General features: G+C 46.6%; 1 protein-coding gene across 4 annotated transcripts in view; it reads right to left on the reverse strand.

The window, feature by feature from the left end:
- Window positions 1-5,174: 5,174 nt before the first annotated feature.
- The window catches only part of plagl2 (pleiomorphic adenoma gene-like 2), a 35,070-nt gene continuing 25,502 nt past the window's right edge, over window positions 5,175-14,742 (reverse strand). For 3 of the 4 annotated variants that reach the window (XM_034296054.1, XM_010893214.4, XM_010893213.4), the window contains exons 2-4: window positions 9,131-9,302; window positions 8,519-9,018; window positions 5,175-8,385 (exon numbers count right to left, since the gene is read on the reverse strand). In XM_034296054.1, the coding sequence (XP_034151945.1) occupies window positions 6,939-8,385; window positions 8,519-8,850 (1,779 nt within the window). In that variant the 5' untranslated portion in view covers window positions 8,851-9,018; window positions 9,131-9,302 and the 3' untranslated portion in view covers window positions 5,175-6,938. Of the gene's footprint in view, window positions 8,386-8,518; window positions 9,019-9,130; window positions 9,303-13,525; window positions 14,372-14,742 lie in introns of those variants that run through there. The other variant, XM_034296053.1, reaches the window with a different exon arrangement.

Genomic DNA, 14,742 nt, shown 5'->3' on the forward strand with positions numbered 1-14,742 from the left:
ATAAAACTACATGTGGATTTTGTCTTCAGACAGTGTCCAGTTTCTCACTAGAAAGCAAAAAAAAAAGCATTAATGAAATCCAATCTGTTTTCTTACTTCAATGGATCAAAGATTTCCCTTAAATTCTGTGTTCCACACCTACTAGTAAAAAAAGAAAATGGAGGATAAGTGCGTCCCTAGTAGGTGCAGTCGAGGTAATGAATCTACAACTATGCATTGTAGCGAAACATGCACTCAGTGAAAGCTCAAGGTGAATTATAACTCAACGTTCAGTCGACCACGCAAAATAACCGAATCTGACAACTCTGGCGTTTCCATTCCACCAAACGAGAAGTTTCAGTTGCAGATCATTTCGTCAAACAGTGATTATGTTGTACTCCTACCAAAAACCTTGCCACCAACGCAGTTTGGCGTTACGAACACAGCACTTGGTGTAGCACCGCTGTCAGAGGTATCGGCCGTGTCCAGAACATCCCGGCCGAGTCATGTCTCCCAGTCGAATGGGATGGACTCACGGTTACGTCAACCTAATGAAACTAAAGTACTGCTGATATAGTACTGGCCAAAGCTAGCGTCGCACAGCAAGACACATACAGTTCAGTTTAAGTTCTGTTCCACTCTTGATTGATTAGCGTTTCCCTATTCTCTACTGCCAACTAGGCCCTTCTCTTCCATAAGCCATGCCTTGGCACAGCCTGGTCAATACAGCATCTTCTACATGCAACATGGAAGTCAACATGAACATAAAACATGTATGTTCCCGGCTGTTGGTTCTCAAACCTGTCCTGGGGACCCTCAGGCATCCTGTGTATTCGAGCGTGAGCACACCTGAATCAACTTGTCAACTAATCATCAAGCCCGTAACTGCTTGAATCCGTTGCACTAGCGGGACATCTGGTGGTCCCCAGGAAAGGTTTGAGAACCCCTGTTTCTGGAGGGCAATCATCCAGTAGGTTTTCCCTCAGAACACATTGTAGGGGCTCAGGTTGTAATCCGATTCTTAAACTGATCCAGGCATAGAAAAGGATAGAGGCTGCATCCCTATAAAATGTCCCATCATGGTGTCAGAGGGCACTAAAAGTATCTGCCATTTTTGTGTTGTCAAACGGGTGGTATTTTCCCAGTTACTCCTTTCTGATTACCCGGTTTGAAAGGACACCTGGTCATCAGGATGTTTTTTAAAATACATTTTCAATAGAGAAAGCAAAGCTTATCACTCAACAGGGCTGGGGGGTTCCACATGAGAGAAAATATTAGTTAAAAGTCTTTAAAAATACTGTTATTCTTTTGGAGGAGAAAAACACACAAAGGTTGATCAAATCTACATATCAAACTAATGGCACATACATGTACTGGATCAAATACAAAATTAAAAACATATGAACATATAAGCTGAAATTTGTAAAGAAAAAAAATACTCTTTTTTTTAAGGTTGAAAGTGCTAGAATTCAGATTAGCTCACAGAAACCTAGGGAGGACAAACTCAATGTATGCCAATTGCTTCTTCTTTTAAGTCATTAAATGCTTAATAAATGAAATAATTAACCCTAAAATGCAACTTTGACTTTTACAATTTTGACAGGAATTTAATACAGCCATTTGTATATAAAAAAGTTCCATTCATAGCCTTTTTATGAATTATATACATTTTCTATCTAAATTACGCTATGAGACAGGCAACAAGCGAATGCTTTTGAAGGTGTGAATCACATTTTTGCAGGTTTTCCTACTTACAAAGCATGTAGAGGTCTGTAATTTTTATCATAGGTAAACTTCAAATGTGAGAGACGGAATCTAAAACAAAAATCCCAAAATTCACATTGTATGATTTTTAAATAATTAATTTGCATTTTATTGCATGACATAAGTATTTGATCACCTAACAACCAGTAAGAATTCCGGCTCTAACAGACCTGTTCGTTTTTCTTTAAGAAGCCCTCCTTTTCTCCACTCATTACTTGTATTAACTGCACCTGTTTGAACTCGTTACCTGTATAAAAGACAGCTGTCCACACACTCAATCAAACAGACTCCAACCTCTACACAATGGCCAAGACCATAGAGCCATGTAAGGACATCAGGGACAAAATTGTAGACCTGCTCAAGGCTGGGATGGGCTACAAGGACAATAGGCAAGCAGCTTGGTGAGAAGGCAACACTTGTTGGCGCAATTATTAGAAAATGGAAAAAGTTCAAGATGACGGTCAATCTCCCTCGGTCTAGGGCTCCACGCAAGATCACATCTCATGGGGCATCAATGATCATGAGGAAGGTGAGGGACCAGCCCAGAACTACACGGCAGGACCTGGTCAATGACCTGAAGAGAGCTGGGACCACAGTCTCAAAGAAAACCATTAGTAACACACTACGCCATCATGGATTAAAATCCTGCAGCGCACGCAAGGTCCATCTGCTCAAGCCAGCGCATGTCCAGGCCCGTCTGAAGTTTGCCAATGACCATCTGGATGATCCAGAGGAGGAATGGGAGAAGGTCATGTGGTCTGATGAGACAAAAATAGAGCTTTTTGGTCTAAACTCCACTCGCCGTTATTGGAGGAAGTAGGATGAGTACAACCCCAAGAACACCATCCCAACCATGAAGCATGGAGGTGGAAACATCATTCTTTGGGGATGCTTTTCTGCAAAGGAGACAGGACGACTGCACCGTATTGAGGGGAGGATGGATGGGGCCATGTATCGCGAGATCTTGGCCAACAACCTCCTTCCCTCAGTAAGAACGTTGAAGATGGGTCGTGGCTGGGTCTTCCAGCATGACAACGATCCAAAACACACAGCCAGGGCAACTAAGAAGTGGCTCCGTAAGAAGCATCTCAAGGTCCTGGAGTGGCCTAGCCAGTCTCCAGACCTGAACCCAATAGAAAATCTTTGGAGGGAGCTGAAAGTCCGTATTGCCCAGCGATAGCCCTGAAACCTGAAGGATCTGGAGAAGGTCTGTATGGAGGAGTGGGCCAAAATCCCTGCTGCAGTGTGTGCAAACCTGGTCAAGAAGTACAGGAAACGTATGATCTCTGTAATTGAAAACAAAGGTTTCTGTACCAAATATTAAGTTCTGCTTTTGTGATGTATGAAATACTTATGTCATGCAATAAAATGCAAATTAATTACGTAAAAATCATACAATGTGATTTTCTGGATTTTTGTTTTGGATTCTGGCACACAGTTGAAGAGTACCTATGATAAAAATTACAGACCTCTACATGCTTTGTAAGTGGGGAAACCTGCAAAATCGGCAGTGTATCAAATACTGGTTCTCCCCACTGTATATCATTTTTCTAATTGAATAGCCAAGTGGAGGGTTTCCAATGTATAGACTGGGGTGTAAGCATCAACATAGGGGATTTCAACATGCATTTGCAGTATTACCTGGCAGTGATTGGCAGTGGTGCGATTTGTGACAACCTAAAAAAAAAAATTAAAAGCATTTTTCCAGCTGTCAGCTGTTTTTACACGCCCAGTCCAGTGAGCAAACGGAAGATGTAATTGTACGCTCCGGTCTCTTGATTAATTTGAATAACAATTTTTACATTATTAAAATCTTAAACTATTTATTTTTGTTTAATTTTAAATAGCAATTGTTGCACGGCGTAGTTTCCTCTCAGGTTTTGGTAAGAAAAAAAATTAAATGAGGTGATGTGTTGTGTTGTTTCGAGGTCCTGTTTGAACAAACAGAAAACAATATATAATATGAGAACGACAAAGACGACTTCAGCCCCCCCTGTACTTTGAATGTCAAAGACCAGGCTGGAGACTTATGTGTTGTGGCTACTGTGTCTTATGTTGACCCTTCTCTCTCAAATCTAAAAAGCAGCTGGGAGGATTACGGAGAGAAAGGGAAAGATCCTCTGTGCTGTCGTTCACGGTTCTCAGCTCAGATCTTGCAATGTTGAAATGTTCTAGTGGTCTACGGTCGCTGGTAACCATAGCTACAAGCAGCAATACGTATTTATTTTCCTTTTAATGGATTTCTGCAGGGTGACTTATTTAAACTACGTGGTCACAAATAGATGCATACCAACTGGGCTGAGGCATTGGTACTGAGGGATTTAAAACGAATAAAATGCTAAATAAGGGCAAGATAAACGCAGTCCTTGTACTCTGAAGATGCACTTTGACTTTGTGTTGACTGAAGGACTTTATAAAGCCTGTGCGCTGGATATTCTAAAGCCTACCTATCAATCATGATTCGGAAAAGGGAAAAACTCAAGGAAAGTGAAAAAAATCATGATTTTGTTGGCCTGACCAAGGACAGAAAATGTATATTGTCCATTATAATAACGTCATTATGGGATACAAATAGGGTACCTATAATAGTTTTGCAACTTGGGATTTAGGGTTTGAAAAGGCTATTGAATATGAAAAAGGGATCTAGTTTGGGACTACTCAGCATACTATGGCCGAAACCAGATTGGGGTTTAAACTGAGAAAGTAGAGAATAAATTGAAACTGGATTTGTTTATCATTGTCATTCTTATTAAAACTCCTAAGAGACAATCAAAGATATCTATGTCAAATCCTATTTGATTACAACGCCACTAAAAGCCTACACATTAGTCAATCCCAGTTTCTGCCCTACTAACTCAGATACATGAACAGGTAAAGAATGAATACAACAGAGAAAGCTAAAGGGAAAAGCTAATACTTCATCCATTATTGATCAATAAAAGGCAAGATACACACAAATGTAAACCTGCGGGACATAAAAAAACATCACCATCACTTGTTTTAATACGCCTACCTAAATACATCTTACCGAAATAAAAGCAATTATAATATTAATTTCTGATGAGATATTTCGTACACTGCAATAAAATTCTTTTACACGTTTTCCTTTACTGTTGTTATTTCGGTGTTGCTATTCACATATGTCAGGGTTATTATTTCCATGCATCTTGAACAGACTGCCCCTATAATATATTTATTTTCGTCAACAAAAAAGATTATATATTCCAGTAATATGTGGCGGGCAGGGAAGAGAGATGTGACATATTGTTAGCATGGAGACTACTTTTTCATATGAACGCTGGAAGAAAGACAGTTGAAGTAAAGAAAGTCCTCATGAGTGAAATCATGTCAATGACCGGTTTTTAGGAGCAGCTTTTGTTGGTGGGGTTTTTCCACGCGTAAGTTCGCCATCATTGGCCTGGCCTTGACTGATTGAGGGGGTCAGCGACCAGAAGCACTAGCCAAAGACGCCTAAAGGCGAAGTGCCTTCTGCTAAAAAAAAAAGTGCTTATTTTTTCTCGAGGAACTACATAAAATCAGCATGACTTGGCATGTTTTCTACCGACGCCGAAGATTTCACATCTCCTTACTAATGAATGTCTGAGGTACCTGTTACTGGTCACTCTGTTTGACAGTGTTTATCTTTAGCCCCATTTCTATCCGGCTCTAACATGTCTTTCGTTCTTATCTTGTGCTGATCTTGTCTACTTATACTGATAAGAGCTCAATCAAGTCACATTCCGTCTATTCATTTTCTATACCAGTTACAAAAAATGCCAACAAAGAATGTGGACAAGAAGAAGACAAAGGACACTTTATGACCAGGTATTAACAGGGCCGGCGTAATATTTTTTTTTTTTCACTCATCCTATTCGTCCTCTACAAGTCATAAAATGACTTAACATTAATCAGTTAAGAGCACTTTTTTTTTTGTTTTTACTTTTAAAGAGCAATTTTTTTAAAGAGCATATTTTTCTAGACTGAGATATTTTTTATGGTCGCCCTAGCTTATCGAAGGAGGGTGACCAATATGGGTTGGATCACTTCCATTCTTCACTAGTCTTTCCTCCTGACAGCGAAAGTCAGCAGACAGGGTGTGAGTCTGAGCTGACGGTCTGAACCAGAGTCATTGGTTTAGAGAGAGTGAGTCCTGTCAACACATTTGAATTTTCCAAGAGCATTCTAACGCATAGTGTATTGGTTAGAGCGCTGTAAACCAGTAAACTCATAGTGTATTGGTTAGAGCGCTGTAAACCAGTAAACTCATAGTGTATTGGTTAGAGCGCTGTAAACCAGTAAACTCATAGTGTATTGGTTAGAGCGCTGTAAACCAGTAAACTCATAGTGTATTGGTTAGAGCGCTGTAAACCAGTAAACTCATAGTGTATTGGTTAGAGCGCTGTAAACCAGTAAACTCATAGTGTATTGGTTAGAGCGCTGTAAACCAGTAAACTCATAGTGTATTGGTTAGAGCGCTGTAAACCAGTAAACTCATAGTGTATTGGTTAGAGCGCTGTAAACCAGTAAACGAAAGGATGCTGGTTCAAAATCCACTCTTGTGCTCTTCAGCAAGGCACTTACACATAATTGATCCTTTTAGTCTTTCTGGCTACAATGGGCTTCTAAATGGCTAAAATGTAAAAAACGACCAATGTACTGAGACTAGAGATGCAACCATGGCGACTGTTCTAAACCCGTCACAACTCTCTTAAATGGATGGCTCTGGTTCAGACCTTTGCTCTCGTAGCTGAGACAATCCAGCATGTTCGGTCACATTTGGAAAAGCAAGAAAGTTATATTTTATCCACTTCAAACTATTTTTTCTGGGTCACAAAAAAATGTATCTTTGATTTTTTTTCATAACATTATTACTTTCTAAGTGTAGCAGTACCAGGCCTTCAGGCAATCTGCCTCATCACCGCAGAGCAGGCATGAGGGGATAAAGAGGGTGATTCCACCATCCTAACTAAAGGACAGAAACAAATCCAAAACAAAAGCTCCTTACTTAATCTTTTCCTTTCGTTTCAACTAAGGGTTCTGTTTCCTCTAGGCTTTAATCAAACGCTTTTTTGTGCACTTCAATTAAGGCTTCTAAGTGTTCAAGTGTCCTTTCTGCTCTTCCCATCCACCGCCCATTCAGCGAGCAGGCCTCCGGGGGCCCAAGCCAGTGAGCTGAGGCTGGGCCTGGCTGCCCGTCACTGGAAGGCCTGGTGGAAGCGAGGCAGGGTGGTAGTGCTGAGGCCGGAGCTGAAGACTGGCGGGAGGGGATGCAGGGCCCCGAGGCCCAGGCCCCCGCCGGAACCCTGATGTTCCTGAGGTTGAGGTTGCAAAGAGGTCAGAGGTGTGGCCGCCGCCGCGTGGGGCTCGGCAGCGTGCAGGGATGACGACGACGAAGAGGAGGAAGAGGAGGAGGCGGTGGCGGACGAGGTGTAGCCCATGACTAGGCCCGCGGAGCTCATGGGGGCGTTGTACGGGGGCAGGTTGAGGGGCAGGAAGCCCAACAGGTGAGAGAAGTCCATGTTAGCAGCGCACAGAGACTCGGCCATGATGGCGGGGCTCTTGGACAGTCGGGGGTCCCCGGAGAGCTCATGGGACAGGCCTTGGGGGTGCTCCAGTCCGTCCTTGGTGGGGGAGGAAGCGGCGTGATGGTGGTCGCCCGACGCTGGGCCCGGCAGCCCACTCTGCAGGTCCATAAGAAAGCTCTCCATCTCCACTTTGAGGGGCTTGTCCAGCAGGTATGAGGTAGATCCCAGCTGGTACTTGGGCGGCGGCTGCTGGGCGTGCTGGTGGGCCTGGGTGTGCTGATGGGTCTGGGGAGGGGAGTGCTGGTGGTGGTGGTGGTGGTGGTGATGGTGATGGTGGTGGTGAGGGTGGTGGTGGTGGGGGGACTCCACGTGACAGCCCATTCCCATGGCGGCGGAGAGGGGGCCGGGCATCAGGGGGTGGTGGTGCCCCCCGCCTGGGCCGGGCATGGCCTGAAGCGGGTGGGCGTTGTACATGCCCATGGGGAAGGGGCCGCCGCCGGGGAAGGGTTTGGTCATCGCGGCGTCCTTGCTGGGACCCATGCTGCACATCACGGGGTTGAGCTCCTCCTTGACGGTGCAGGTGGGCGGGCCAGAGCCCAGCAGGCCCAGCAGGTCCGGGGGCTCCGTCTTGATCTTCAGCAGCTCCTGCGAGTGGCTCTTCTTCACGTGGCGCGTGAGGTGATCCTTCCGGCCGAAGCGCTGGGCGCAGTACTGGCAGAGGAAGTCCTTGCGGCCGGTGTGCACGACCATGTGGCGGCGCACGTCCTTCCGCGTGTAGAAGCGCCGGTCGCAGTGGTCGCACGGGTGCTTCTTCTCCTTGGCGCCGCCGGAAGACTTGCCCGAGTGGCTCTTCAGGTGCTCCAGCAGGGCCGGCGTGCTCTCGTAGCCTTGCAGGCACACCTTGCAGGTGAGATCGCCGGCCGTGGCCGAGTGCATGGCCACGTGGCGCTTGTAGCCCAGCTTGGTGTTGTAGTGCTTGCCACACTCCTCGCACTTGAAGGCCTCCTTGTTGGGGTCATGGGTCTGCAGGTGGTTCTTCAGGTGATCTTTGCGGTGAAACATTTTCTCGCAGAATGAGCACTGGTGGGTTTTCTGTGGCGAGTGTGTGGCCATATGCCTGGGTAATGGCAGAAAAGGGGAAGATCAGAAGAGGGGAAGGGGACAAGGACAGTGTGGGAACAGTTAGTGAGCATGTTTCAGAGGCAAGTGTTGAACTGAGGGGAGTTTAAAAAGGGAAGTGCGTTTCTTACCTGAAAAGTTTGTATTTAGAGCTGAAGGCTTTAAGGCAGTGCGGGTGGGAGCAGTGGAAAGGTTTCTCTCCTGTGTGACAGAAGGTGTGAAGCCGAAGCTTATCCTGCGAACCAAACAAAGCCCCACACACCAAGCACTCGTAGCCGCTGGCACTCTCTTGCCTCTCTTTCTCTCTCTCTCTCGCCTTCTCTCTCTCCCTCTGTCCCTCTCTCTCTCCGTCGGTTCGTGGCAGTGCAGTCCCTCCGTACAGCTTGGCAGTGGCTCTTCGTTCGGCGTCCTCCGGCGTCAGTGTGGTGATATGGCATGGGGCATCGGTGGCAGTAGCTGCCATGGCAGCCCTAGGGTGCCGTTGCCATGAAAACCAGGCCGTGTTTGCCCTGCCTTCCAGGCTTCACGTGGGCAGTGGCGGGAAGGGCGTAGCAAGGGCGGGGCTTGAGGAACGGGTGGAACTTTCGGAGGGTGTGGTCTGGGGCTCAAATAGGGCTGCTTCTGGCAAAGTCTGCAGAGAAATACAATGAAAGGTACACTGAAAATATGCATGTACTGAAAGTCCAACTGAAAAGTCCAGTGTTCTTTCCGCGATCGTTCAGGATGAAAAGCTGAGCTCTCACCCTTCTGGACCTGGCAGTCCTTCCGTGTAAGGGGCTTCTTTGTCTTGCTCTGAATTTCTTTCCCACTCTCTCTCTTTCTCTCGTTCTCTGCCTCTCTGTGTCTCTCTCTCACCCAGTCCCCACAGCTATGGTCGGGGATGAGTATGTAATGCTGCTCTGCATTGTTAATCTCCTGGAAAAGGAAAAGAAGAATTACTTCAGTGTGTGAATGTGTTTATGTTTAGGCAAACTAAAGTATTTTTTAGTCAATAAGCCTATATTGCAGACCAATTCTGGCCAAGCTGTGCGATATTATTTGTCTTTGTACATTAAATAACAATTTGGGACTTTTTGACTGTGCAGGGATAACATCCATGGCCACTAGGTGGCGCTAAAAGACTATCTGGAAACACCAGTGCAACGTTTGAAAGGTAACAAATAGGAATGTCTATTTCTGACTGTTGACCCGATGGGTCACCCAGCCATCCCACTCATGAGGGGACAATCGCAATGCTTTAAACACAGACTTGTTTCCCCTTGATCACAATCACGTGAGGGCATTACACCTGAACACCTTACCATGATCACGTGAGGATATTACACCTGAACACCTTACCATGATCACGTGAGGGCATTACACCTGAACACCTTACCATGATCACGTGAGGGCATTACACCTGAACACCTTACCATGATCACGTGAGGGCATTACACCTGAACACCTTACCATGATCACGTGAGGATATTACACCTGAACACCTTACCATGATCACGTGAGGGCATTACACCTGAACACCTTACCATGATCACGTGAGGGCATTACACCTGAACACCTTACCATGATCACGTGAGGATATTACACCTGAACACCTTACCATGATCACGTGAGGGCATTACACCTGAACACCTTACCATGATCACGTGAAGGCATTACACCTGAACACCTTACCATGATCACGTGAGGATATTACACCTGAACACCTTACCATGATCACGTGAGGATATTACACCTGAACACCTTACCATGATCACGTGAGGGCATTACACCTGAACACCTTACCATGATCACGTGAGGATATTACACCTGAACACCTTACCATGATCACGTGAGGATATTACACCTGAACACCTTACCATGATCACGTGAGGATATTACACCTGAACACTGTACCATGATCACGTGAGGATATTATATGTGAACATCTTACCATGATCACGCTAGGACACACATCTGTATCGTGTCATGTTAGTGTGTGGCTCCAGAAGCACAAAGCCTGCCTTGGGGGCATGTGTGTACATGCATGTACATGTTATGAAACTGGATATGGCTCACATCACCAACCGCCCCCACCACCCAACCCCCCGGAAGAATCCTCAGTGAACCACTCAATCAGCCTCCGGGTTACGAGGGAGAGAGGGAGTTCACAACGCTGTAAATGAGCGAGCTCTAAAACTCACGTTAATACCTGTTATTTCCCCTCAGACTTCTGTGAAAGTCATCATTTTCGGAGCAATTTCATACATTCCTAAATAACAATAAGACGTGTTATTGAGCAAATGCTTTTATCCAAAGGGACTCACATTGCTTCCCCCACAATCCACTGAGGCACCACCTCTTACAGTCCCTTCAGCCACTCCTCCTTTCAATGTCACGTGGTCCAATCCAAAGTACTGACCACATTGTCACGTGTCACACATTGTTCATGTCTTTTACAAGATGTAATGTGCATACGTGTATGTAGGTACATTAAATCACACATGCACAAGTGTGTGTGCATGTACACGGGGAAATACACCAGCACACATGGACAGCGTGAGACTGAGAAGGTAAATAACCAGCCCCTATTTACCAGCCCCAAGGAGTCTTGGCCTATTGACCAGCCACAGGGAGTCTTGAGGTATCGATCACACATCTACACCGGGAGGATAATGGAACTGGGCCGTGGGGTTAGTAGACGACACATCTACACCGGGAGGATAATGGAACTGGGCCGTGGGGTTAGTAGACGACACATCTACACCGGGAGGATAATGGAACTGGGCCGTGGGGTTAGTAGACCACACATCTACACCGGGAGGATAATGGAACTGGGCCGTGGGGTTAGTAGACCACACATCTACACCGGGAGGATAATGGAACTGGGCCGTGGGGTTAGTAGACGACATCTACACCAGGAGGATAATGGAACTGGGCCGTGGGGTTAGTAGACGACACATCTACGCCGGGAGGATAATGGAACTGGGCCGTGGGGTTAGTAGACGACATCTACACCGGGAGGATAATGGAACTGGGCCGTGGGGTTAGTAGACCACACATCTACACCGGGAGGATAATGGAACTGGGCCGTGGGGTTAGTAGACGACACATCTACACCGGGAGGATAATGGAACTGGGCCGTGGGGTTAGTAGACGACACATCTACACCGGGAGGATAATGGAACTGGGCCGTGGGGTTAGTAGACGACACATCTACACCGGGAGGATAATGGAACTGGGCCGTGGGGTTAGTAGACCACACATCTACACCGGGAGGATAATGGAACTGGGCCGTGGGGTTAGTAGACCACACATCTACACCGGGAGGATAATGGAACTGGGCCGTGGGGTTAGTAGACCACACATCTACACCAAGAGGACAATGGAACTGGGCCATGGGGTTATTAGACAATATTTTCTACCAGTCCAGCTCAACAATCTGCTATGTGATAATGGATAGGATAAACTGTCACACTTGGGCTTGTCTCGCACATCTTTACACCGGACCAGTTGGCCTCATCGGCCTCTTTAGTACAGTACCTGTACCTACTAACCCATCTACATGGGTCCACTTGGGACTGAGAGCACCACCACCTACACAGAACTAAACATCCTGTCACAGCCACAAAATGCAGAAACCCATTACCTGAGGATAGGACCCATGATCTGATTCATGACCAACCAGAACCTGGATGAACATCACGTTTTCTGGTCTAACCCATACATCTCTGCTGTACAGTGGTTACATTCCTTTACCTTTAACTGTGTTTCCTGTTCAAAACACAGCCTATTTTGTGTTCAAAACACTGCCCAAATCCTGTTCAAAACACTGCCCCCTTCCTGTTCCAAACACTGCCCCCTTCCTGTTCAAAACACTGGCCCCTTCCTGTTCAAAACACTGCCCCCTTCCTGTTCAAAACACTGCCCCCTTCCTGTTCAAAACACTGCCCGTTTTATGTTCAAAACACTGCCCGTTTTATGTTCAAAACACTGCCCGTTTTATGTTCAAAACCCTGCCCGTTTTATGTTCAAAACCCTGCCCGTTTTATGTTCAAAACCCTGCCCGTTTTATGTTCAAAACCCTGCCCGTTTTATGTTCAAAACCCTGCCCGTTTTATGTTCAAAACCCTGCCCGTTTTATGTTCAAAACCCTGCCCGTTTTATGTTCAAAACACTGCCCATGGGTTTCCTCAGCCTGTACAGAAAACACAGTATAATCCTTTAGCGGGCTGCACTGCGTGTGGGTTAAGGGGTTAGGATTAGGGGGTTAGGAGGTTAGTGGGATGGGGTTAAAGGGGCCAGTGGGTTAGGGGGATGGGGTTAAAGGGGCCAGTGGGTTAGGGGGATGGGGTCAAAGGGGCCAGTGGGTTAGGGGGATGGGGTCAAAGGGGCCAGTGGGTTAGGGGGATGGAGTTAAAGGGGCCAGTGGGTTAGGGGGATGGGTTCAAAGGGGCCAGTGGGTTAGGGGGATGGAGTTAAAGGGGCCAGTGGGTTAGGGGGATGGGGTTAAAGGGGCCAGTAGGTTAGGGTTAAGGGGTTAGAATAAGGGGGTTAGGGTTAGGGTTGAAGGGTTAGGACTAGGGGGTTAGTGGTATGATTATATGCTATTCACCTGTGATGCCTTTAATGTCCTTTAAGGTCCTTCAATGTCCCTCAATGTCCCTTCTCTGTCTTACTTTTTCATTTGTGTTTGTGCAGCCCCTAATCTATTTATCTCAGTCTCCCCCCAGGGCACCATTCGTCTCAGGGCCCCAACAGAGCCACCAAGGCTCATGGTCCTGTCGGAAGCTTCATATTCATGCGCTCCAGGCACCAAAATGGCGCCAGCTAACTCAACCACTTAACCTTCAGAGCACTCTGTGTCATGCACGCCACAGCGGTGCGAAGCTCACTCCATGCTTTGTGTCACAAGATGGCACCGGTAACTAATGGATACATGCCATAACTTAGAACCACTGGGATTGTGAGGAAATACAAAAAACATGAGCACAACATGAGATTGCATAACAGGTCTACCAGATCAAAGGTCAAAGAACAGACAGGTCAAAGCATGAGAAATAGAATGACAACAGATCTACATGGATTTCAGGATGTAGCTGGTCAGAAGCGGAACAAGGCACTCATGCAGCCCTCCAGTCTGAACCTATAACAGAAATTACCCTCCAATTTTCAACTGTCCAAGTGTCTCAGAGATAAAAGAGCTTCCACATTCCTTTCCTGTGGGGTCAGGGGTCAACTTGTACACTGCCATGGCTCAGCAGAGTGCTGCGTGTGGAGTGGTTTTAACCCTTTCAAATCCCCCTCCCCCAGAGTACATTCACCAAAGGTGCTGCCATTTTGGGTGACGGTTACTGAACAGCTACATTTTCTCCTCTCCTGGAGGGCCAGTTGGAATTCCTAATTCTGTGGTTTCAGCAAGGAAAAGGATCCGAGTCTACCACACAAATCTTCTGCTCTCCCATCTTGTGTCTGCTGTTTTGTCCGAACAATGGTTGTTTCTTTTCCATGACCCTACTAGGGAGTGTTTCCCAGCCACTGAGCATCACGACGCCTGCTCTTTGGGGTTTCAGGCTGAGTCTCTGTGTAAGCAGTTCGCGTCAAACCGCTGCTGTAAAAAAAGGGCTTCATGACATCTGTTTGAGTGATTTTCATCCGCGGCTGTAGGTTACAAGTTAAAACTGCCATCCCTCACCACTGCTGGTAAAATTCGGGACACTAGTCAGCACCAGACACCTCGGACAGTTATACACTGTAGAACCTGGTCAACTTTACCAGTCAGATCCTAAATATAGAAACTGAGTTCACCGTCCTGAGCTTTGGGGACAACAGCCACACTCGCCAGGGGGGAGGAGGCGGGGTTAGTGGAACATGATCACACAAATAGTATGAAAAATACATTCACAAACAGTCCCTCAGGTTTGTTTCCCAGCTGCCTCTGTGTCTTTGTGTGTGGATATTTTGTAAATTCCTTTCGTGCGTGCACAGAAGGTTGATATCTGACTACATTGAAAGACCAAGAGAAGAGGGCAGAGAGGGGAGTTAGAGAAGAGGGCAGAGAGGGGAGTTAGAGAAGAGGGCAGAGAGGGGAGTTAGAGAAGAGGGCAGAGAGGGGAGTTAGAGAAGAGGGCAGAGAGGGGAGTTAGAGAAGAGGGCAGAGAGGGGAGTTAGAGAAGAGGGCAGAGAGGGGAGTTAGAGAAGATGGCAGAGAGGGGAGTTAGAGAAGAGGGCAGAGAGGGGAGTTAGAGAAGAGGGCAGAGAGGGGAGTTAGAGAAGAGGGCAGAGAGGGGAGTTAGAGAAGAGGGCAGAGAGGGGAGTTAAAGAAGAGGGCAGAGAGGGGAGTTAGAGAAGAGGGCAGAGAGAGAGGGTTAGGAGTGAA

Source organism: Esox lucius, chromosome 12 (assembly GCF_011004845.1).
Source record: "Esox lucius isolate fEsoLuc1 chromosome 12, fEsoLuc1.pri, whole genome shotgun sequence".
Classification (NCBI taxonomy): Eukaryota; Metazoa; Chordata; class Actinopteri; order Esociformes; family Esocidae; genus Esox; species Esox lucius.